The sequence below is a fragment of the Gekko japonicus genome, unplaced genomic scaffold (genome assembly GCF_001447785.1).
Source record: "Gekko japonicus isolate JY-2015 unplaced genomic scaffold, Gekko_japonicus_V1.1 scaffold283, whole genome shotgun sequence".
In the NCBI taxonomy this organism is placed as follows: Eukaryota; Metazoa; Chordata; class Lepidosauria; order Squamata; family Gekkonidae; genus Gekko; species Gekko japonicus.
In genome coordinates this window covers 639,753-664,743 of record NW_015166429.1, presented here as the reverse complement: position 1 = coordinate 664,743, position 24,991 = coordinate 639,753, and the positions used below count along the sequence as shown (strand labels likewise).

Genomic DNA, 24,991 nt, shown 5'->3' with positions numbered 1-24,991 from the left:
GGGGGGGATCGGAACTCACTTTTAAAACTTCTTCGCTCGTCTCATTCTCCAGTTCATTGACGGTCTGATCTCAGACACCTTTTATTCACGCTTCATTCGCTGACCCTCTTGCTTGTTCCGATCGGCATCAGCTATGCTCGGTAAAAACCGAGCCTCTCAGGGGGTGGACCGATTGGGGCAAAAAGGAGCACCTCAATTCTCCGGCTTCAAGCCATCGAAGAGGTCGCCCCCCCAAGCGCCCCCAGCTTGGAGCCTCCACTCTGAGGCTCACCTGGGGGTGCCACTTGAGGCGGCACCCCTCCAACACCCCTGGAGCGCGGAATGCCTCCCCTGTTCAGGAGAGAGCCTCCGCCATCGCTGAAGCCACAGACCTAGTTCTGACAGCAGTGCTATAAGGCTGTCATTAAGGTTCACAAGATCCCCTCCTGGTAGCCACTAGTTATGTTTATTGAGCACTCATACTGGATGTCTTCAGACATTGGAGACTCCTGTGGCATGGTAGAGATTAATCATATCCAATGGTAGAGACTAACACAATAAGCTTCTGCAGGCTTGAGCCCACTTCATCAGATAAATGAAGCGAATTCTTCTTTTGGCAAGATTTCATAGAACAGTTGCCCCAAGGAGGTATGTTGGGCCCCCTCATTTTTGATCTTCTGGAGGCAGTTGAAGGCAGTTTTATTTAGGACTGCATTTGACTTAATTTAGTTTTTATTTATTGGCAGTCCTAGTTTTTATTTATTGGCAGTCCTGACTGAGGCTTTAAATTGTATTCTTTTATGTATTTTGATCATCATTGTCTTATTTACATTATAAGCTGCCTTGAATTCCACAAGATAGAAAGGTGGCTAATAAATGTTTTAAATAAATACATAGAGAGAATAAACTAAAAAGACTTAATCACTTCGTGACATTTCTGTCCAAAACTCAAAGTACACGGGTAAGCCCAAAGTACACGGGTAGCCCAGTTGTAACTGGTGACAACACTGACTTCTTAGTTGTAATAAGCAGTTTATCTGACCTTTTCAGCTTTGGTTTAATACCATCGTATGATGAATAGGGATGGGCAAGAACCGAACCATGAAGCAAAATTTGTGATGAATTTTGCCCTATTTGTGGTTTTGCGAACAGATGTTCATGACAGGTTCACTGTCACGGACTTCCACAAACTTTTAGAGTGGTTCATGGATGAAGCAGAAAGCAGTTTTTTAAAGGGACTCAAAGTCAATTTAAACCCCTGCTTTCTGTTCCCCATTGTTCAGCTGTTTCAGGCTGTTTTCTGCAGGCCCTTTAAAGTTTAAAGGGACTGCAGAAGACAACAGTCTTTTGCAGTCTTCTGAAATGTTTCCCCATTGTTCTTTGAATGCTGATGCAGTCAAATTTGTGTCCACTTATTATTTTTTGTGTATTGACTGACCTATTTGTCCTATTTAAGCTACAGAAGGGCATTGTTGACAGTTGATAGTACATACTGTGTTGGATGATGATAAGATGAATGAGTCCCTAAAGGTATGACTGACATTTAGATTGTGTAATATGTTTCCTGACTAGATACAGGGACAGAGTTGACATTTCAGCTTCCTGCAAGGTTTGTTCCGTGTACTCATCTGTATTACGTGGCCATGTTGTCTTGTAAATAAATAAAGACCTGTGATAAAAGAATCACCGTAGTCCAAAATGATCCTTAGATCATGGATGATACACTGTAGTGGATTTATCTTGGAAGGGGGGATCACCCAGGAAGGGTTAAATGGCTGGCAGCCATTTAACCTGTTCATTTCGCTTACCCCCACTTTGAAGCGAGGGGGAGCAAAACTGATGCGTGCCCATAGAAGTGGATCTCTTGGTCCAATCTTTTTGAAACTTGGGGGTTCTTTTGAGGAGAAGCTCCAGCAGCTACACTACAAATTTATTTATTATTTATTTATTTATTTATACCTTTGGCTTATATACCGCCCTGACCCCGAAGGGTCTCTGGGCGGTTTACATAGTGGTTCTAACCAACCAATTAACCTGACTAGGGCCACATTGTCTGCAGGGTGGTGACTGCCTACCAGCACCCCGGGCTAGTTGTCATCCGGCTTCCTTCCGCGGCTTCAGATATTGGCGTCCTGGTGCTCTCTTTCTTGAGTCAATCTTCCCCGAGCAGCTTCTTCCGGCAGGTCTCGTCTTGGCGCGTGGCTCTGTGTTGGCTGCAGTTCCGGCTACAGTCCACAGGTGGCACCGCCGCGCTGCGTCGCACGTCACCACGCTCTCCAAGGCTCCACTTTCTCCGGGCTCCGCCTCCGATGTTGCTTCACCGGGTCACCAGGAACTGCTCCGCCGCCATCGTTGCCGCCGCCGAACCCTTTACCTCACAAGGAGGAGGGGTGCCCCCTGCCACCTAGGGCAGGTACCCACTTTATCTACTTGCATTTATGATGCTTTCAAACCGCTGGGTGGACGGGAGCTGGGATGTGGGCCGGGAGCTCACCCCGACTGCGGTGGGTTTCGAACAGCCGTAATGGCTGTTCATTGATGTTACTTTGCAGGTGTTCTTACTGCCTGCGCCACCACTCCCTTGGTGTCTCTACCTCAAACTTGGTGTCTCTACCTCAACCCCCCCCCCGACCACTGAATATACCCCAGGATAGATTTGCCATTGACTTAAATGGTCCCCATAAGGTATAATTGACCCCCAAAAAATCAGGATTCCCAAATATTACAAAATCCAAATACCATACGAGCTGACAACAATGCCTTTCTGCTATCTACACAGGACAAATTATTCAAACTCTATACAAACGAATGAATGGACAACAATTTGATATAAAAATGATATTAAAAAACTGGTTGGAGAACATTTCAGTATTTTTGGATACTCTGGTCTTGACCTGAAAGTCAGCATTCTTGAGCGAAGGAACTTCAAAGATGCACTCCAATGGGAAATACTGAATTAGAATTCAATATGGTTAAATACATTAGGCAGAGGCTCAACAGGTCTGACAATTTTCTCAGTATCTTAAAGATATTAAGTAGTTTAACGTAACTAAGGAGTCAGTCTTATCACCATTTACAGCTGTTCAGTTTTCTACAGAAATATCAGAAACCAAGCCTTTTAACCTGTTGTTCACAGTTTTCTTTAAATGTTCCTGACTGAGAATTCATGCATCTGATAAACTGGGATCAAACCCACGGAAGCTTCAGTTACAATAATTTGTTGCTAGGCTTTACAATGCTGGGAAACTATTTTTGCCATAACCAACTAATGCAGCCACCCTGCTGAATTGGAATAAATTGCAGGAGTGTTCCTTGTAATACAAGATGTGAGTAAGATTCTGCGTACGTTATTCTGCTGAATAGCCATATTCTTGTCTAGATGACCCCTGCATTATGTGAGTTTATGCAAAATTAATGGTACTCAGATTCTTTTTTTGCTTTTCAAGAAAAGTTCTTGCTTGTGCTAGATAGTTCCATCTGTCTGTATGCGCAACTATTTTTTCATTAGAGTTCAGCAAGGCTATTTGGGTTTCAGCAAGCATTTTTTCATAAGAGCAAGACAGGGTATTTTCAAAGAATCAAATGAGAATGACTTTTTAAAAATAGAAACTAATGTGAAGACTAGCAAATAGGGCAGTATTTTGCTCATAAGAAAGTATATAGAATGAAGGTGAGCAAAGATCACTTTCTTGTTCTGTAGCACATCTCCTAAATCCTGCAGAATTTCAAAATATGGATGCAGCCAATAAGAATGCCCAGTGTTTGTAAAAGTTGCCCTTCCTCCATTGTGTAAGCCAGTCACACGAGCCTCCATACACATTTTGAGGGTGCTGAGGAAGCATGGTAGAATGCTTGTACTTTTCAACATTGAAAAATTTAATAGGAATATTCAGTCTGAAATCATGGAATTTTCACACCATATTAAAGGCTGTAGAGTGATAGAAATCTTGAATCATTTATGTCTCCCTTAGCTACTGGTTCTCCCCTTCAAACTCATCTGTTTCTTGCTTTCCCCTCTTTTACTCATTGTGTGGTTGGCCTTTGTACTCTTAAGTTGTAACTTCCTGTTTACAGCCTTTGTCCCGCTGCGAAGCAACTCCTATGTTACTGTTAGATGCTGCCTCCCAATCTGCACTGCCTTCTGCCCTAAGCCTGCCTTTTCTGCTTTGGTTCTGCTTCATCACAATGACCTCTTAGTGTCATCCCTTGTCCTATTCACCAGAATGCAAGCTTGCTCAACTCCTTGTTTTTTACCCTGCTGGGTTGCCTGTGCTTGCCAGGAAGGATCTATCTGCAGGATGAGAAACCTTACCATAAGAGATTTTTATAGAGAAAAAGAGAACATAGGTAAATGAGGTGGTCAAGGGAAATTGGTGAGATGGCAGACTATTAATTAGATTAACTTGGTATTCTTAGTCAGCCTGGCAACTGTTGCTCACATGGCTTGGTTGGTGACAAAGTAATTGTCTCCTGTGTCAAAAACATAAGCTCTTGAATCAACTTGATGTGTTCTCGGTGAGATCTGATGAACTGTTTAACCTTCTTCCTTCCTGCCAATAGAATGGTTATGTTTTGTATTTGCCATTGATCTTTGCTCCTTCATACACTTGCCTGCATAGCATTGATATTTTAAAAAATGAAGAGGCGCTTTGAGGATATAGCAGACTCCCTGGAACAGCCAGTGTATACCACCATTGCTCCTCCCCACTACACACACAAAAGAGCCTACCCACTGTTTTCTTAGATTATCCTTGTTTAATTGTCTGTAGCATTTTAGGGAGGAGTTTTCTTTGTGAATTTGTAGCCTTAAATTATGGTTATTTTTGCATCATCTACCTCTTTGTAAACAAGTATGTGAAATGGAGTCAAATACTGCTGTTCTGAAAAAACAGAATCTTAAAAAAAAAACTTCTAGCAGCCATATCAAAGTCTGCTGCAGTTTCTTCTTCAAATCTGTCATGTTGATCCTGGAACAAACTAAGAAGTATCATTATTCTGGCATACCTAGGCTATTACGTGTTCATGTCATATTTGGATTCTAGATAGATTTTTATTTATTTTTGTGGAACACACTGATCTTCTTTGTGGTCTCTGTGCATCACACCCATGGGATTGTGTGTCACGATGCGGGGCTTAGGCAGGGGCGAGGTAGTCAGGATACAGTCAGAGGTCAAGAGCCAGTCACACCAGTTAGCCGAAAACCAATACACAAAGCAAGAGCGGGGTGGTTAAGGTACAGTCCAAAATCAAGACCCAGGCAAGCAAACCAACCAAGAAACCAAGTTCAAAGCACAAACCGTTAGAGTTGTCAGGAAACCAGAGTCCAAAAGAGTCAAGAGCCAGCGAGTCAAAGGTTCGGGGTGCAGAGTTGAAGCATAGTCGTTCGAGCCAAGGTCAAGGAGCCGAGAAAATCCAGACATGAACCAGGAGCTAGGATCACGAGCGAGGAGGTGCAGAATTTCGTCTGAAGAGACTAGTTGCTGGCACAATTTCTCAGCGTGAGGCCGTGAGTTAAATAGCCCATAAGCCTGCTGGCAATTAGCATGCCTCAAGCGAGTCCTGGCTCCTGCTAATACTTGGGGCTGAATGAGGGCCTGCCACGCATGCGTGCCTCTCACCGCTAGGTTGCCATATCCCGTTGGCGCTGTTCTCTCAAGCAGGATACCGGTGGGGGTGAATCAGGCGGAGAACTGTCTGGGCGTGCTTCTGCCTCTGATTTGGGCCCATTTGGGTTCCCTTGGCCTCCCTTTGCCTCTCTTAACATGCTGGGTGGGGAATCGCACACCCCTAGCTGATTGCTCACTTACACAGATCCTGCCTGCCCCCCCCCCAGTTTATATGCTGTAAAAATCTTCTGGTTTGACCCAAGTCCAGTTGGGTTTGGGCAGTGACTGGCACAGGGTTTTTTTTGGGGGGGGAGATTGCTCTGGTTCTGCTGATGGGCCTGGCTAGTGGCAATGCAAACATGCTCCCTCAGTCTATGTAGGCTGCTGCTGCAGAGATTCTCTGCATTGAACGAAGTTTAGGGTTTTGGGCACTGACTGGCACATTGGCACAGGTTGTGGGGGGGCAGATTGCTCTGGTTCTGCTGCTGGGCGTGGCTGGCAATGCAAACATGCTGCCTCAGTCTATGTAGGCTGCTGCTGCAGAGATTCTCTGGTTTGAACTAAGTTCTGTTGGTTTTGGGGTTTTGGGCACTGACTGGCACATTGGCACAGGTTATGGGGAGGCCAGAATTGCTCTGATTCTGCTGCTGGGCCTGGCAAACACCACCACCACACCTCACTTAGTTTCTTACAGGGAGATCTTCCTGCCTTTTCCCCACCCCCAATTTCCCATAGGAAACAATGGAGAACTGGGGGCACCCTCTTTGGATGCCCCTGGAATTGGACCCCCCTGATCCAATCTTCTGAAAACCTTGGGGGTCTTTTGGGGAGAGGCTGGAGCAGCCACGGTCCAAATTTGGAGCCTCTATCTCAAACCCCCTTCCCCCCAGCCTCCTGCAAACTTTCCAGAGGATTTTTGCCATTGACTTCAATGGCCCTATTGGATATAATAGACCCGAATTTTTCAGGAATTCCGAAAATTTTCGGATATCTATGCTTTACAGGTATAGGTATTCGGGGGGGGGGTTCGGGAATCCCGATAAAATTCAGGTTTAATATATCCGAATCTAAATTTTACTGAATTTTTTTTTTTGCACACCCCTAGTCAGTAGGAGCCGTGACATTATGCGCCTGCGCTGATCCGAATTGGTGGTATACAACGCTCACAACGGGATTTTCACGCCTCCCTCCCAGGCATGCACGGGAACCCCACTGTGCATGCCCAAAGAGGCGGGGCATGGACATCCCGCCAGTTCTCTTCTGACTGCCGCGCTGTTAACAGCTTGTTTCTGCCGGTTGGTGAAGAAGTATTTGTTTCTCTCACAAGGAATTTCTAAATCCGTTTTTCTTTCTTATTTTTCATTTTTTCTTTACTTTAAAGACTTTTTTAAAAAGTGAGAGTTGCCGTTACCTCACAGCTTCCCCCCCCCCCGAGGTAAATTTTCTTCACCTCACCTGAGGGCTCCTTTCTTTTTGTGCCATTCTGTATTTTTATGGCCAAAAAGTGGGGGTGTTTTAAATAGTGTGTCGGTTGCAGCAGTAAACTTGCCCTCAGTGATGGCCACACACTTTCTATTCTCTGTCTTGGAGAAACCCATCATCTGGAGACTTGTCGCCATTGCTCGAAGTTCTCCGATCAGACCCGTAAAAACAGGGCCGTGAGACTTCGGGTGGCACTGGGAGTCTGCATTGGCTCTGTTGCTGGGCGAAAAGATGTCTGCTGAGACCCCCTCAGACTCTCAACCGACGGCGCCTCCATCAACATCGAACGACACATTGACATGAGTCCCACGGCACCGTTCTAAATTGGCATCGGACATGGGACCGTCTTCATCCAAATGCTCGGCTACGAATGAGGCTTCCTCCACCTCAACACCGGCTAAGAAGAAGAAGAGGGATAAGCATGTTACAGAGAAGTCTCTGAAGTCTTCTCTTAAAAAGACCACACATAATTCTCACAATCTGAGTGGCGGCGGCATGCAAATGGGCTCTGCATTACCCCCTCCTAAGCAGGCACAACCCAATGTCGATTACCCTCCTGCACCGGAGCTGCCTGTGATGCAACAACTACCTCCAATTGAGGTGCTGGACTCCCCCATTCGACAGCTGAACCCCCCCCCCCCGGTATTGGAGGTCTCTATGGACACTAGACCCATTTCGATCTTGCCCTCCGGAGTCGATGAGGTCATCCTACGCAGATCTAGGAGAGATCGTTCTCTGTCAGCATCATCGTGGCCTAGCGTTCGATCTAGACTGGATTGTTACCGTCATCCTTGATCTAGATCACCTCAGCACGGGGAGCATCTATATCTATTGGAGGAGTGTTCTGAGTATGGGCATTCCAGATCCAGGCTCTCCTATTCACCCAGGCGGGAGTTAAGACCGAACTCCCTGAACTCCTTTGAACCACCTGTCCCACCTCCATGGGACCATCGGCAGCACATGCCTTATTGGTTCAGCTCATATCCAGTCTTGACATTGATGCCATGGCTGACACTGAGGCGACAGTCGGACTGGGACCGTGGGTCATGCCGTTCACGTTGTCCCCAATGTAAATTCAAACCTTCCATGTCTCTCTCCAAACCTCCGGAAGAACCTCATCACCTGCCCTCTCCTTCCCGTTCCACCCCCGCTTTACCATTGCAGACCGCACTGATATCAGACATGACTACCCGAAGGGCTGATGTACCCTTGCTACCGACACCGGGGTCGCCTTCCGGATCCTCCAACTCAGATTCCGGTGCCGATGACTCGGATGGGCCCAGTTCAAAAGGGAGTCCTTCACCCAAGCTTACGGTGTCTGACGACCTTCCGATCTCGCCTTCAGAAGTCCTTTCTTCATACAGAGATTTGGTGAAAAGGATGGCACATTCCTTAGGGCTGTCGATAGTCCAACTCCAACCGTCGGTGTCAGATTCTGTCTTCGATGTCGTGCAACTCGACACCTCCACAGCAGTTGCCCTCCCTATGTTGACCGTCCTTCTCCAGGTGGCAAAGGCTCCATGGGATAAACCATCTTCTGCCCCTGTGTCTTCCAGGCACCTGGATCATATGTATAAGGTCCAGGAGGTGGAGGCTGAATTTCTCCACATCCATCCTAGACCCAATTCCATGGTTGTGTCCTCTTCCGCTAAGAGTAAATGTACCCTTGCTACACCTTCTGATAAGGAGGGAAAAAAGATGTATTCGTTCAGCCGACATTTTTATTGTGCTGGAGCACTAGGAATTAGAACGTCTAATTATATAGCTTGCATGGGCCATTATGAGTACTCGCTCTGGGAGTGTTATACAGATATCTTGACCTCATTACCCGATGACAAACGTCAAGAGACCAGGAATTTGCAGAAGGAAGGGTTGTCACTTTCTAAGCAGATCATCAATTCTTCCAAACATGCCTTGGACACGTTCCCCAAGACGATGTCTTCCGCAGTCGCCCTCCGTAGGCACTCCTTGCTTAGAACCACCTCACTTCCTGCCGACACTAGGGCATATATAGAGGACTTACGTTTTGATGGAAAAGGTCTCTTTCATGCCTCGACAGACTCGGCCCTACAAGACATAGACAAGAGCATTAAAGCGTCTTGGTCATTGGGGGTCTCTGCCCCTTCTAAGCCTTTCAGACCCCGGTCTTGGTCACGTTACAACTCTAGGTGCCAGTACACTAAACCGTCACCAGAGGGAGGCTATAGGCCATGTCAGTCCCCTTCTGGGAATAGACAGCAATATCAATCTAGACAACAGTACAGCTCTGGACAGCAACATGTCAGACTGAAACCACCCAAACCCGGCAAACAGGGCCTTTGATGTCCTCCTGTCTACCTCTTCCGACCCTACCTGCCTCCATCCCTATCTACATGCTTAGACCGCCATTACGTCGGACCAGTGGGTCCTTTCCATCTTGACCAGTGGCTATTCCATCGAATTTCTGGAACTCTCACCTCTCCCTGTAGCCGTCACCACACCCCCGTCATCATTACTCTTCGAAGAAGTCGCCACACTTCTATCAAAGGGTGCCATAGAACCTGTGCCTCTAGACCACCAGGGCCTTGGTTTTTATTCCCGGTACTTCGTGGTACCCAAAAGGGACGGCGGGCAGAGGCCGATCTTAGACCTTCACAGCCTCAACACCTATATACAATACCGGAAATTCAAGATGACATCTCTACCGGTCATTCTACCTCTCCTGTCCAAGGGTTGCTGGATGGCCACTCTCGACCTCAAGGATGCCTATTTCCATTTGACCATCCACCTCTCCCATTGAAAATATCTCCGATTCGCGATAGGAGGCAGCCACTACCAATACAGGAGTTTGCCGTTTGGCCTCAACATGGCACTGCGGGTCTTCACCAAGATGATGGTGGTCGTTGTGGGACATCTCTGCCTCTGTGGTCTGATGGTTTTCCCATATCTGGACGACTGGCTTCTGGTCACGCCTTCCAGGGCCCTTCTCATACAGCATGTATCCCAGTCCCTTGATGTCCTTCGTTGCCTCAGTCTCCAGGTCATCCACAAAAAGTCGCAGCTGGTTCCATCTCAGAGAGTGCAGTTCATAGGGGCAATACTCGACTCCATGGAAGGCAAAGCTTTCCTGCCCCAGGATAGAGCCTTCACTCTAGCCGCCCTTGCAGAACAGGTTCAGCTACACGACATGTCATCTGCTTTCCATATTCAGCGCCTTTTGGGCCTCATGGCAGCTACGACTGCAGTCCTTCACTTTGCAAGACTGCGAATGTGCCCACTTCAGCGCTGGTTCCTAAGGCACTTCAAGCCCCTCCGAATGAGCCAGTCGGTTCGTCTCTCTCCATCACAGAAAGACTCTCTTCTCTGGTGGACAATGGCAGACAACCTGATACGAGGTGTCCCTTTCCATCCCTTCATTCCTGGTCTCACCCTCACAACCGACGCATCGCTGTGGGGATGGGGAGCCCACCTCAACGGCCTCTCCGTAAGTCACAGGTGGAATGCCTTGACTTCTACAAATCATATCAATTTTTTGGAACTTCTGGCAATCAAGCTAGCTCTCCAATGTTTTCAGCCCCTTCTCACGGGGAAATGCATGTCTGTGTTGACCGACAATACAACGGCCCTCTCTTACGTCAACAAACAGGGTGGAACAGTCTCCCACAGTCTATGCCGCCTGGCTCTGGACCTTTGGGCCTGGTGCATACCTCTGCACATTTTTCCCATTGCCTCACACATCGCTGGCAATACCAATGTCCATGCAGACCTACTCAGCAGGGGTCTCTCTCAGCGTCACGACTGGGAGCTGAACTGGACTTACCTACATCCCATATTCCGAAGCTGTGGTACACCTCATGTCAGCGTGTTCACCACCCAGTACAATGCAAAGTGCAGCCTATTCTGCTGCAGAGGGGCGCGGGATCCCATGGCCTTGGGAGACGGGCTCATTTACCCTTGGAGCAACAACTTCCTTTACATGTTCCCTCCTCTGCCGCTGTTGCTGAGGATCGTCCAAAGGCTCATGAGGGTTCACATGAAATGCATCCTGATTGCCCCCTGGTGCCTGAGACAACCCTGGTTCACCAACCTCCTTTTGCTGACCAGGGACCGCCATCCCCTTCCACAGGTGCCAGATCTGCTCCCAGCAGGGAACGGCGCTCTTCTGTTCCACGAAGTCCACAAGCTCAGACTAACAGCCTATCTCATGGAAATTTAACGTTTTCAGATAGAGTTACTACTGCGTTACTCAATACCAGGAAGGACTCTAGCCAATGTTCCTACAGCAGGAAGTGGACTCATTTCTTAGCCTTCTTACAGCCCTCAGAGGTACCTCCGGCTTCTGTGGAGGTGGACCTAATTCTGGAATTTTTGGTTTCGCTAGCGGAAAAGGACCTCTCACACTCAATCAGTGTCTACTTGTCAGCTCTTTCTGCCTACCATTCGGATACCGACGGTCTCTCTGTCTTCTCTCACCCAATCTCAAAGAAATTCCTGAAGGGTCTGCTCCACTTATATCCGCCAATCTGTTCACCGGTACCTTTGTGAGACTTGACGCTGGTGCTGCACTGTCTGATGGGACAACCCTTTGAGCCAATGGCAACCTACAAACTGAAACATGCCACCTGGAAAACTGCCTTTCTCGTCGCCATTACCTCAGCCAGGAGGGTGGGCGAACTCGTGGCCCTTCGTCATGACCCACCCTTCCTAGTCTTCCTACCGGATGGTGTGAGACTGGTACCTGACTTCTCTTTCCTGCCTAAAGTGGTCTCTGAGTTCCATCTCAGCTCAGAGATCTTCTTGCCAAACTTCTTTCCTAGCCCAAAAGATGGCCAGCAGAATCTTCTCCATGCACTAGATGTTAAGAGGGTGCTACTTTTCTACTTTGACAGGACACGTTCAAGTAGGAGGGACAATCACTTATTTGTCTCCTACTCCAGTCACTCCACAGGACAAAAGATTTCAGCACAACATCTCTCCAAATGGATTGTTGAGACTGTGCTACCAGTTGGCTAAACACCTGTTGCCCTTGCCTGTGCGAGTGCATTCCACAAGATCCATGGCTACGTCTACAGCCTTCTTGAAGGGTGCTTTCCTGTCGGCAATCTGTGGGGCTGCGACATAGTCTACTCTGAACACTTTCATCAAGCACTATGCTTTTGATGTTTGTGAATGCCACAGAGTGGACCTTGTTCATCTAATCCTTTAGTCGGCAGAACACTGAGTGTACGACAGCACCCACCTCCAGGTGAGCCACTGCTTTTCGATCTCCCATGGGTGTGATGCACAGAGACCACGAAGAAGATAAACAGGTTGCTTACCTGTAACTGATGATCTTCGAGTGGTCATCTGTGCAGTCACACCACCCGCCTTTCCTTCCCCACTGCTGTCGCTTCAGTACTTTATCCGGTTATTGACATGACAGCAGTCAAAAAGAACTGGTGGGATATCCGCGCCCCACCTCTTTGCGCATGCGCAGTAGGGTTCCTGTGCATGCCTGGGAGGGAGGCGCAAAAATCCCATTGTGAGCTTTGTATACCACCGATTCGGATCAGCACAGGTGCATAATCCCATGGGTGTGACTGCACAGATGACCACAAAAAGATCATCAGTTACAGGTAAGCAACCTGTTTTTGTAATTTTACAAAGTTCCAATATACCTTTTAATTGTTTGAACTGGTACTCATGGGCACTAAAATTTCCATGAAACTGTTTTCCTCAGAGCCCAAAATGAATGTGTGTGTATGTGTGATAAAAGTTATATGCAAAATAACTGATCCAGTGAATGCTGATCCACAGGTTCCTGAAACACTCAAATTCTGTGGTTTCAAATCAGCAGAGGTTGAGCTGTTGGTTTAAATATTCATATGCTACCTCTTTTGCTATTCCCATGACACTCCAAACAGTTTACAAAAACAAAAAATTAAAACAGGCAGTCGCAATAAAATTGCAACAGCTCTGCACAATAAACAGCAATAAAGCAATAAAAACTTCATACTTAAAACTATGCAGAACAGCCTGCAGGAAAAGCCAGGCTGACACCTGGCAACAAAAATTAATCCGCAGGGGAGCTTCTTTTACCCCACCACTACAGAAGCAGCCTGGCCCTGAGCCCTTGCATCCTTCCCCTCTATAAAGAGCCACTTCGGTGGGACGGCGGGGTAGAAATTTAATAAATAAATAAGTAATAAAGAATGAGATCTTGACTTGAAAGTTTAAATGCATGGGGAGAAATGTGGAAAGGAGGGTGGCTCCTTCCTGAAAGCACACAGATCTTGTACTGTTTAAAAGGCTTGATCCAGCCTCATAAAGACAGGGGCTGCAGCTTCTCAACTGGCTTGAAAAGGCAGCCCCGTGCAGAACACATTGCAGTAATCCACACAGGTGTCTTGCAATTTAATCCTAAAGAGAGTTACTCCAATCTAAACCCATTCATTTCAATGGGCTTAGACTGGAGTAACTCTGCATAGGATCTCACTGTTAATTCATAAAGCATTGGAAGCAGGCCAAGAGGGATACTGGAAAGCTGACCATCGTCTCTGATAGAGAGTGATGAAATTTCCACTAACAAGGGATGCCTGGTGTCTGTGTGTGAGGGGGTGCAATCTCTGAATGCTGCTCCAAATTGCTGTGGAAGGGGCAATCTATTTTGATGCTTTCTTCCCTGGCCGCCCTTAGTTGGCCTTGGGAAGGGTAGAAGGAATGAAATTCCTAGGTTGCAATGGGAAGTTTTCCTCACCTCATTCTCACAGACTTAGGAATAGGGTTGCCAAGCTCCAAGAGGGAGCTGAAGATCTCCTAGAATGATAACTGTTCTCCAGATCACACAGATCAGTTCCCCTGCCCAACATGGCAGCTTCGGGGGGGTGTCTTATGACATCCCTGCTGAGCTCACTCCCCTCTCCTAACTCTGCACTCTTCAGGCTCTGCCCCCAAATCCCCAGTAATTTCCCAACCCACAGCAGGCAACCCTACTTATATAGGGTTGACTTGAGTGACTTCAGTGAACTGGTAAAAGACAAGTTTAGAAGAATGGAACTGACCCCAATCATTGTTCCATCTGTAGCAGTTTCAGTTACCTTTTTGAATAACTCCTATCAATCCTGATGGGCCTTTTGCTAGTGGATACATGTGGGCCATAGATAAAGATATAACCAGTGTGCTATAATTGATAGAATATTAGACTCTGAGGAGACCTGGGTTCAGATCCCCAATCAGCCATGAAGTTCACTGCATGAGCCATTCTGTACCATTCTGAGCTCCTTGAATGAAGGATAGGGCTGCCAAATCGGGCCGGGGGGCGGGGAAACCCCTGCTTTGGAGGCCCGATTTCCGCCGCGGCGGAATCGGGCCCCGGGGGAACCCCGCCTCCGGCGTGCGAGTCACCCAGAAGTGACGTGGGCACGCTGGGCACGCTGGGGGCGGGGCCACGGCATACAAGGGGAAACTCTATGGTGATGTGCATGCGGTGTGCGTGCGTGCTTTGCACTCGCGCACTCACCCGACGCCGGCCGGGAGCCCCCCGCTCCCGGTGAAGACTGATTTGGCAACCCTAACGAAGGACAAGATAAAATATATTTTATTTAGAAAATGTATTTGCCACTTCTCAAGAGATCTTGTTCAGTGCTGCTCACAAAGTAAAATAAAATAATGAAAAAGCATAGAATTATCAATAAAAGTAACCATAAGAAACAGCTGGAACATAAAAACTGCATAAAGCATTTAACTAGCCTAAAATAGTATTCATAAAACAGCCCTAGGGCTAGAATCAAATCATAAAAATAACTGTAAAAGGTAGAATTCCTAGGTTTAAAAGCTCAGCACCTAGACTTGGCACCTGAAGGCGAGTAAAGGAAGAGCTAGTCACACCTCAAGGGGAAGGACATTTTATTGGCAAGGTGCCACCACTGAAAAAGCCATGCTTGTTACCACCCCATTCACCTCTGCCTAGAGGGATACTGCAGTGAGGGTCTTAATTGATGGGCTGAGTGAGGTGGTGCTTCAAGTACCCTGGCCAATGCTCCCTCTAAGCTGTGAAGTCTTGTGAGCAAAAATTCTACTTTGTGAGCTACTGGCATTAAAGTTGTGAGCAAGCAATTTAGTTACTGCATAAATTAGTTTGCTCTGGCGCCATCCTTCCTGAGCTAAGACAAAAATGTGTGAGCTAGAGGCAAAAAACCTGTGAGCTAGCTCACACTAACTCAGCTTAGAGGGAACACTGACTGGCTCCAAGATGTTTAGGGCCTTAAAGGTAAGAACAAGCACTGTGAATTGTGTGCAGAAACTGAGGGGCAGCCACCTGGATAGTTGAAATTTGGCTTGAAATAGTATGAAGTCTCAGCAAGACAACCTCTAATTGATATACAGAACATGAATTATAGGTAATTGAGGGTGTGTGGTCACAGCAAATTGTTAATTTCATTGTAATTTAAGTATAATAAGTAGTGACATGACTTATATCAGTTGTACCATAGCTGATCCTTGCACTGTGTCATTGCAGGACACATTGTTACTGTTTAAGATGGTTTGCATCTAAGATAATAATACTGAACACATTTACTGACAAGTATGTGTAGTTAAAGTCAATTGCAAATGTGTTCAGAATCAAAACTTGTATGATTGTTTTGCTATACAATTCATTCAGAAAATGAAACAATTGCATTGAATGAGCTACTGCTGAGAAAATGAGCTTTATTGTAAGATGCAAATTCTACTAAATGACCAAAAATGGTACAGAAAAGAAAGCTGAAAGGATATACTAATGAAAAGATTAGGTTACTTGATTGTTTTTTCAATATAATAAAAATTGAATCAATACCATGTTTTTAGCTAAAGCTCTAAAAATGTTGCTTTTTATAGATCTAATGATAGAAATGGAAGATCAGACAAATGATATCAACGAAGCAAGAATTCCTGTGCTGGACTACAAAACCTATACAGACAGAGTCTTCTTTCTGCCATCCAAGGATGGAGAAAAAGATGTCATGATCACAGGGAAACTGGACATTCCTGAAGCAAGGAAGGCTACTGTAGAACAGGCTCTGAATCAGTTCTCCAATCTCCTCAACAGTAAATCATTTCTCATTAACGTGAGTATAAAACTAACTTACCTTTCATGTTCCCAGAAACTATTTTTGTCTGAAATGTATTTACAGCAAAAACAGACACTCAGAGTTCTTTGCCATCATTGGGTGGCTTGAAAACCTCCTCCTTATCCACAAAATCACTCCTTCCATTGTCTTTCTTCCCCCTGTCCAGCACAGTCTGCCCCCCCCCCAATCAGTTGGTCTTCCAGTGCTACACTATACACACACATGTTTGTGGTACAGAGGTCCCTCGGGGAAAAGAGCTCTACCTTACTTTCTGTCAGCAGCTATCCACACCCTCCTGTCAGGCACCTGAAAGAACTGATCTCCACGCCACAAGCACAGGCAAGAAGCTTTGGCCAGGTTAGATGGGAGATACAGAAGACAAGGGAATGGTGTGTCTGAAAATGCCTATGCTGGCCTGTTCCTGATTAGTGTACTCTCCCTGATGGTTGGTTTGTGTTTCCCATCCGCAGCTTTCTTGTTCCGTTGCCCACACTCAGAGACAGTTTATGGTCCAAGCAGCTACTTGCGGTGGCATAATGATGGAGGTGACACTTGAGACATCCCATGATCCCTCAGCTTCTTGGTCATTACATCTTTTCCTGGCCAGCCATCCTCTCTCCATCCCTTCTTCATGTGTTGGACTGTACAATAGTTCGTATCTCCTCCTGTTTTTTGCAGTCTTCTGCACCACCCAAAAAACTGCTGTTGAGGGCTGCACCCTTCAAAATAGTTCGGGATGGAACTGGCGGAAGGCACATAATTTGTGCCCCCGTCCCCCGCTTTCCACAAGGGCAGCTTTGGACCCAAACCACAGAAATACGTGTCCTGAAAACATGTACCAAATTGCATTCAAATTTTCTCAGTATTCAAGAGAATTACATGGAAACATCAAGTAATGTGTCAAACAGGCTAGTTAAATACTTGATTTTATTTGGCCAGTCTTTAAAAAAAATGTGATCAGTTTTGCTTTGATCTTGTGTATTTTGGGAAATATGAATTCAAAATTAGTGGTGCCTCAATCACATATCTGTTTTGTTTTAGTTCATTCACACACTGGAAAAGCAAAGGGAATTCTCAGCCCGTGCAAAAGTGTATTTTGCATCTCTGTTGACTGTAGCTTTGCATGGGAAATTAGAGTACTATACTGACATCATGAGGACGTTGTTCTTGGAGCTGATGGAGCAGTATGTGGTGGCCAAAAACCCTAAGCTGATGCTCAGAAGGTAGGACTGACTCTTCCAATAGTCCAGTAGTAGTGGAAGTTTCCTTCTTTCCTCTGAAGTAAATGGTAAAACTCCCCTTATTTTTAACAGGAATAGATTACAACTGTTTATATCTGGGGGAGGGGAAAAGGAGAAACCTCCTGAACTTTGTTATCATCTACATATAGAGGTCAAGATAGAATGAGAATTTGCTTTAGAATTTGAAAAAAATCAGCAAAAAAATTTGGTCAAAATGGAATAATTGAGCATATACCCAAATGTCGTATTGTGGGATCTTTGAAGAAGATTCTACCCCTATTCTCCCACCTCAGTGAGCAATGTTGGAAGCACTTCTTCTAGCCTGTAGAGCCTTCCTCCAATCTAAGAGGCTCTTCCTCCAGCAGAAGTTTTTCTGAGGCTAGAGGAAGGCTCCTTAGAGGATGGTTGGGTCCACTCCTTTGTCTTCCAGGAATCATTCACACTGTTCACCTGCTCAACATTTCTAGTTTTCAACATTCATCTGATGTTAATGGCTGACTTATCTTTGCAGTTGCTTTGATTAAATTGTTTTCTGGCTTGGTATTGATCTTATTCCAAGTAGTACCAGAGGATTGATTTGTTTTGATATTTTATTTCACATTTGAACGTACAGTACTCTTGTTTCTGAATAATTAAAGTATTGTATTCTTCTACCCTTCACCATGTAACTCAGACTCAATAGATTCAAGAATGCAGCATTCAAAGTCAATCTCTATTAATTCTATTAATATTTAAAGCATAAAAACACTTATGTTACCAATAGTGAGATCAATATAACTAAGGATGTTATTTAAGGCAAGGGTAAATTAATTGTTATGCTGTAAACATTACAGAGTGAATTCCCAGTCCAAATGGACCATTATTTCAGTGTTTTTATCTGAGAGAGGCTCAGTGAAAATAAAGCACACTTACTGTGTTCTCTGCGCAGTACAGCTTTAAGGTTTCCCAGCAGTGGCTGTTCGTATGTCACACCATAGAAAAATGATTGCCACACTGTGGGGACATTTTTGTATTGTCACTGAACATGAGCATCATGGTGTCATTATTATCTGTTTTGCATCAACCAAAAAGTGTATGTGTGGGGAAAGAAGGACATGAAAAAATGATGGTAGTTGTTTTAGGTATTCCTACTATGCAGACTATAGTAATTGTGTATATGATTCAGCTCAGAATTGTTAACATTCGCTGTGTGTTCATTTATTTTAGATCAGAAACTGTTGTGGAGAGGATGCTTTCTAACTGGATGTCCATTTGTCTATATCAGTATCTTAAGGTAAAATGTGAAATGCATGCATATAATCCGCACTGTTTAGAAGTCCAGTTCATGTTTTATTATTGTTCCAAGTTACCAGAAGTTCTGGATCAAGGCTTGGGTTAAACTGGCCAGGAAAGCCGCTATGAAGGACTCTCTTTGGCACTGTATTCCTTTCCTTGTCCATTGTGAATAAAGTTATACTATAAAGTTATACTAAGAAGACCCTCTGAATCTTTGTGACTGATTTCATCATCTTACAAGTTGCTTTCAAAATGTAGTCAATATTATTTACACAGCCTTCCATTACTAATGTCAACAGGACAATGCTGGAGAACCTCTTTATAAGTTGTTCAAGGCTATCAAGCATCAAGTGGAAAAAGGTCCTGTGGATGCTGTGCAAATGAAAGCCAAATACACACTGAATGACACTGGTTTATTGGGAGATGACGTAGAATATTCACAACTGGTAAGGGGCTCTTTTCAAAGTATATTGGAGGGTCTCAATGTCTCTTTCTGAATCAGTATCAATTATATCGAATGTTTATATGTACAGAGGAGTAGTTCAACAAGTCAGTTACAGTGAAAATAAAACAAAAGCATAGAGTAGCCAGGCCACAGCCAGCAGCCCCTGGGAGGAATTGTGGGGTTGAGCCTGGTGTGCTGGTGTTATGCCAGCATGCTGATGCAGCTTCCAGTAAAAATGTGAAGTGCCATATTTAGACAGTCTAGCAGATACAAAAACTCTGTTGTTTTACCATACGGTTTTTGTAAAATGCTAGAGCATCCACATGTCACTTCTATTTTTTTTTTACCAGAAGTGATATAAGTGTGCTAGTGCAATGCCAGCACACACTCCGTCCACCCTTTATTTCTTCCTGTCAATGCCTGCTGCACGATAGGCAACAAACTAGTCTGGTAACATGTTGAATACTAACAAAATTTATTCCAGCATGAGATTTTGTGGTTAAGAAAGGCTTCTGCCTTCTGTTGTTTGTAGCTTAAAGTATAAATGCATCTGCCTAATGAATGTACATTTCATGCTGCCTAATGAATGTACATTTCATGCGCCAGATGAAGTGAGCCCTGACTCATGAGAGCTTATGCTGGAATGAATATTGCTAGTCTTTAAGATCACTGGACTTTTGTTTTATTGATTATTTATTAAATACACCCTTCCTTGTTCCCCAGTTAGTAGGTTTAACAAATATATGAATGATCAAGATATTAAAATGTTATGATTATGTTACATTCAATTATTTTAACCAAGTTTTGTTCCAGGTTGCAATTAGTGTTTTTAAGGACTGATCTGTTGTCCTTGGGTGCTAATCGTCTTTCCTTTTGCTCTTTAGTTGTTCTGTTTCTTCTTGCTTGAGTTTACAAAGTTTGTAGCAAATGTACATGTTTAATCTTTACTGTGTCACATGGTCAATGGTTTCCACTGAGTATCTTCAGGGGGACCATGAAGGGACCTCAAGCATAAAGAGCTACTGTTGTTTCAAATCTGTAATAGAAGTCAGGGCACAGTGAGCAGGCATCCAAGTGTGCATTGAATTCACAGACTGGTAATTCACACGTCCTCGGTCAGATATGAGCTACTGAATCTGGTAGATACTTCTGGTCCTTCAGGAGTAAGTAACAAGAATGGCTTATTAGGGAAGGTTGCTGAACAGTTATTAGCTGTAATGGTGTAATTGATCTTCCATGTTAATTGGCAGTATAGCTGAAGTATCAGATACTAGGAACAGAATGGAAACATCTGTTAGAATTAGAATGCTAGTCTAATGGTGTTGATTTCATCCGCTGGAAAGACAATGTGGTACAGTGGTTAGAATGTTGGGAAAGGATCAAGGAGACCAGGTTTGTAGTTGTACTCTGCCATGGACAGTTGCTGGGTGTTTTTTGGACAGTCACACAGACTTTGTCTAACCTACTTCACAGCGCGGTTGTGAGGATAAGATGGAGGAGAGGAGAATGACCTAATCTGCTTTGGGTCCCCACTGGGCGAAAAGACTGGCCACTCATGAAGTAAATAAGTACTTAATTCCCAACCTGATATGAATTCTGTAGCTTTCTGGCTTCAGAATCTATCTTCACCCCATCCTATTCTGAATCCAGATCAACATGCTGATTAAAAAATATGGGGGGAAATATAGTGACCAAAGCTCCCCCTAAGCTGTATTAGGGGGCACTGGCACACAACATTCTATCTGGCAGCACAGGGAACTTAGCTGAAACCCAGCCTGCAAATGAACTGAAAAGGCATTTTATGCTTTTTGGTATGATTTACAAGCTGCCTTGAGTCACAGGGAAAAGTAGGATATAAATATTTGAATAAATAATTAGTTTGGACAGATTGATTACATTTAAGCAGCTTCCTGTTTGTTAGTTTAGGCAGGGTTCTGACAGTGATTGTTCCACCTCTGTTATACTTAACCTGTAATGCTAGTTGTCATATTTCACTAAAAAAACCAAAGTAGACTGCAAGAGTCCCCCCCCCCCCCCACTTGGTGTTGTGTTTTTTCATTGGCACATCAGGATTGTGGGTAGACCTGTTCTCCAGAGACCAAGTTACCAATATAGTGAAAAGGGGTGAATAGACCTGTTCTCCGGACGCCAGGTCTACCAGTATAGTGGAAAGGGGTGGGTAGACCTGTTCTCTGGAGGACAGGTCTACCAATATAGTGGAAAGGGGTGCATGAAATGTCACTTGATTCTCTTTTCTCTTATAACATTTAAATTATTCTTAATATATAGTTTAAATATAATTTAAAGGAATTTATTCTGAGATTTTTACAAGGTTATAGAAATAATCTAAAAACCTAATTTATGCGATAGTCAAATGTAAACTCACTCACAACTATAATGCATTTTTTAAGGACTGGGCTCTACAGAACTGTACTACCTTGGCTTTTGTCTACATAATCCCTCCACTATGAGATTCCTCTATATTGGCATTGCTAGAAGCCATTTCATTTTGCTTGACAGCAAATTGTGCAATGGCACATCTTCAGCATCTGGTAAAAATTAATAAAAGCTCTAACAAAGGGATTTGTTAAACAAAAGCACATTTAATATATTTTGGGGAAATGGAGATGGAGTGTGAGGAGCTGGTAGGGATTTTATGCACAGCTTACATTTTGTCATATCTGTGCAATTTTGAGAGCAAAAGGGAGGAATAAATTTAATAAAAGAAATTTGTGTATCAACTGTAGACTGTGACAAAAATGATAAGGCACTCTATAACTCATTCTCTTTGTGTATATGGATCCATAGGATTCCTTTATCTGACTGGCTGCTTTCATTGTGTGGTAACCAATAAGTGTTCTGCAAAAGCTATCTTCTAGCTCCTTTGCTTCCATCCCAGCTCTTGTCCAAATTTTCTGTGCTGCTAAATCCCAAAGAATCAGTAATGTGTATCTAACAGCAGATTTAAGTAAAATCACCTCATATATATTCCTTGTGTCATGAGAGAACAGATTATTAGAACTGTGTGCTTTCCAAGTCTGAACACATGAGCAGCCTAATTGTGTACGGGGAAGATTGGGATTACAGGCAAAGTTAATTACTAGCAGTAATCTACAACACACATTTGAGCCAGTTTGGTGTAATGGTTAAGTGCGTGGACTCTAATCTGGGAGAACCAGGTTTGATTCCCCACTCCTCCACTTGCACCTGCTGATGTGACCTTGGGTCAGTCACAAGCTCTGGCACAGCTGTCCTTGAAAAAGAGCAGTTTGTGTCAGAGTTCTCTCAGCCCCACCCACCTCACAGGGTGTCTGTTGTGGGGAGGGGAAGGGAAAGGAATTTGTAAGCCGCTCTGAGACTCCAAGTGAAGAGCGGGGTATAAATCCAATCTCTTCTTCTCTTCTTCTTCTTTGAACTGACTATATATAAATGCTGCCTGTGTTGCCTGAATGGTATGGTGATACGATGACCAGCAGTGTATCCTTATTAGACATTTGTGATCCCGACTTCCATCTTTGGGGTCATTTGTAGATTAGTTCATTGTGAATGCTAAATATAGGGGTGCTCTATTGCACAGTTAAAGCATAACAGTGAACAGGGAGTCATGTATATGTATAAGATTAAACAAGTAAATCAAACTAAGTTTTGTAACTTCATGTGATACATCTGTTGTCCTGGCCTTTTCCTGTTGGCTGCCATACCCCTGCATCCTGATTTTGACAGCCCAGGCTAGCCTGATCTTGTCAGATCTTGGAAGCTAAGTGGGGTTAGCCCTGATTAGTACTTGGATGGGGGACCACTTAGGAAGTCCAGGGTTGCTAAGCAGAGGCAGGCAGTGGCAAACTACCTCTGAACATCTCTTGCCTTGAAAACCCTATCGAGTTGCCAGAAGCTGCTACGATAGAAAAAAATTGTATCACTGCAGCAGACTGAAGCTATTCCAAGAAGTGTTTTCACTGTTGCATTTTTGTCAGAGCAGTAAATAATAAACTGATCTTTCAACTCTTTGGGTACATTGATAATTGATTAACCTAAAAAGGCACAAATGGTAAATAGTCCAGCTATTTTGATTGCTTGTCTCTTTTTAAAGCCAGCTTTTACTAAGTCCCCAAGATACAACACTGATGGCAGAGAAATATGTTTAAGAAGAAAATCTATTGAATGCCCTTTACTGTATTCTCATAGTAAGAAAAAAAGGCTGGAACCCAAAATAGCTATTTCAGTTAACAATGAAGTTCTCTTTATATGACCCACATTTCTGTCAAAAGCCCATAATGAGGTGTGGTAATGAGAACACACAAGGAATTGTTGGGCCTGCCTAAATTTCAATCACTGCAAATAAAAGAAAGCTCTTGCGTAAATACCACATTCATTTTTCTTGTCCAGTTTTTAATAACCATGAAATCTTTCACCTTCCAGACTGTGAATGTGATTGTCCAAGATGAAGGCACAGAGTCTGTGCCTGTAAAAGTGCTAAACTGTGATACTATTTCTCAAGTAAAGGAGAAGATAATAGACCAAGTCTACCGGAATTTACCTTATTCACAATGGCCAAAGCCTGACAGCGTAGTTCTTGGTAGGTGTCTGCTTTTGTTGTTTTCTTAACAGCATTTAATAAATACGTTGATATTCAAGAGAATACTAGGCAAGATGAACATATTCAGTAAGGATGTTTTATACCAGGTGTCTGCAGCCTATGGCTGTACAACCAGTACAGAACCAAATATGGCTCTCTTTTTTTAAATGCAGGTAAGGTATTTTGGAGGGGTAGGTGGGGTGCTAGAATAAGAATAACCAGTATGTCAACAGAATGGCAGGTAAAGAATTTGATGGAATTAAAAGGCTTCTTAGAGATGCTTTACAGAAAGGGAAATTATAGAAGAGAACAGTTGTCAGTACTCAAGTGCAAACTGTGCATGAATTTATGCCAATGAACTGATACAATTGTGCAGGGTGCTCCTGTGTATATTTATGATTTATTGTGAGACCTCACGCGTGCCACTTCCTAATAAAGGTCTTGTGACAACCACTGTTTTGGCTGTGGAGACCTTATATAATATTAACCTACATGTCAGCTATCAGTAATGTTTACAGTTTCAGTCATGCAAATAGTCTTTCTTATACTTTATTTATTTATTTATTTATTTATTTTTGGATTTATATCCCACCCTCCCTGAAGGCTCAGGGTGGCTAGCAACGAGGCATATATACCGGCTAGTTATTGATCCTTTGTTCTGCATATTGAAAGTGCTAGTCTCCTTAACTGTAAAAGATTACAGATTTTTATTCTGTACTCTTATACTCATATTTATTAACATTTTCCCCTATACAGAAAGTATTTGTTTAGGATAGCTAAATCCAGGGGTGTCAAACATGTGCCCGTGGGCCAGATTAGGCCCTTGAAGGGCTCCAATCCGGCCCACAAGGACCTGGCTATTTTCTGCTTCCTTTCCCACTTCTGCTTCTTCTGCCACGTCACAGCTTGCTTTACCAGACTCTCTCAGTTGCACAGGAGAGATAGATAGGCAAGCCTCTCCTGTGCAATTGAGTCTGGTAAAGAACTGGCTGAGGCTCCTCCCTTCTCTCAAGGAAAGGGAGGGAACTGGCCAGTCTGCCTCAATTCTACAGGAGACAAAGGGAAACCTTTCTTTCCTTCTACTGGCTGAGGCTCCTCCCTGAAAGGAGAGACGGAATGAGGGAGAGCTTGCTTTGCTGGGCTACCTCAAGCACACGGGAGAAATGCCAAGCACCTTTAAGACCAGAAATGTTTTGTTCAAGGTATGAGCTTTTGTGTGCCTTGCTATAGTGTGTGTGTATTCTGTTGGGCTCCTTATGCTGTGTGTGTGTGTGTGTATTTTGTTGGGCTCCTTATGCCAGGGCTCTCCTGGGTACAAC

At 44.3% G+C, this 24,991-nt stretch overlaps 1 protein-coding gene across 1 annotated transcript in view; it reads left to right on the top strand.

Moving 5' to 3' along the window:
• Nucleotides 1-24,991, top strand: part of PLXNB2 (plexin B2) — a 147,918-nt gene that overhangs the window by 98,981 nt on the left and 23,946 nt on the right. The window contains exons 16-20 of the mRNA XM_015411815.1: nt 15,903-16,132; nt 17,177-17,358; nt 18,583-18,649; nt 18,951-19,097; nt 23,516-23,672. Coding sequence (XP_015267301.1) covers nt 15,903-16,132; nt 17,177-17,358; nt 18,583-18,649; nt 18,951-19,097; nt 23,516-23,672 — 783 coding nt within the window. The remainder of the gene's footprint in view (nt 1-15,902; nt 16,133-17,176; nt 17,359-18,582; nt 18,650-18,950; nt 19,098-23,515; nt 23,673-24,991) is intronic.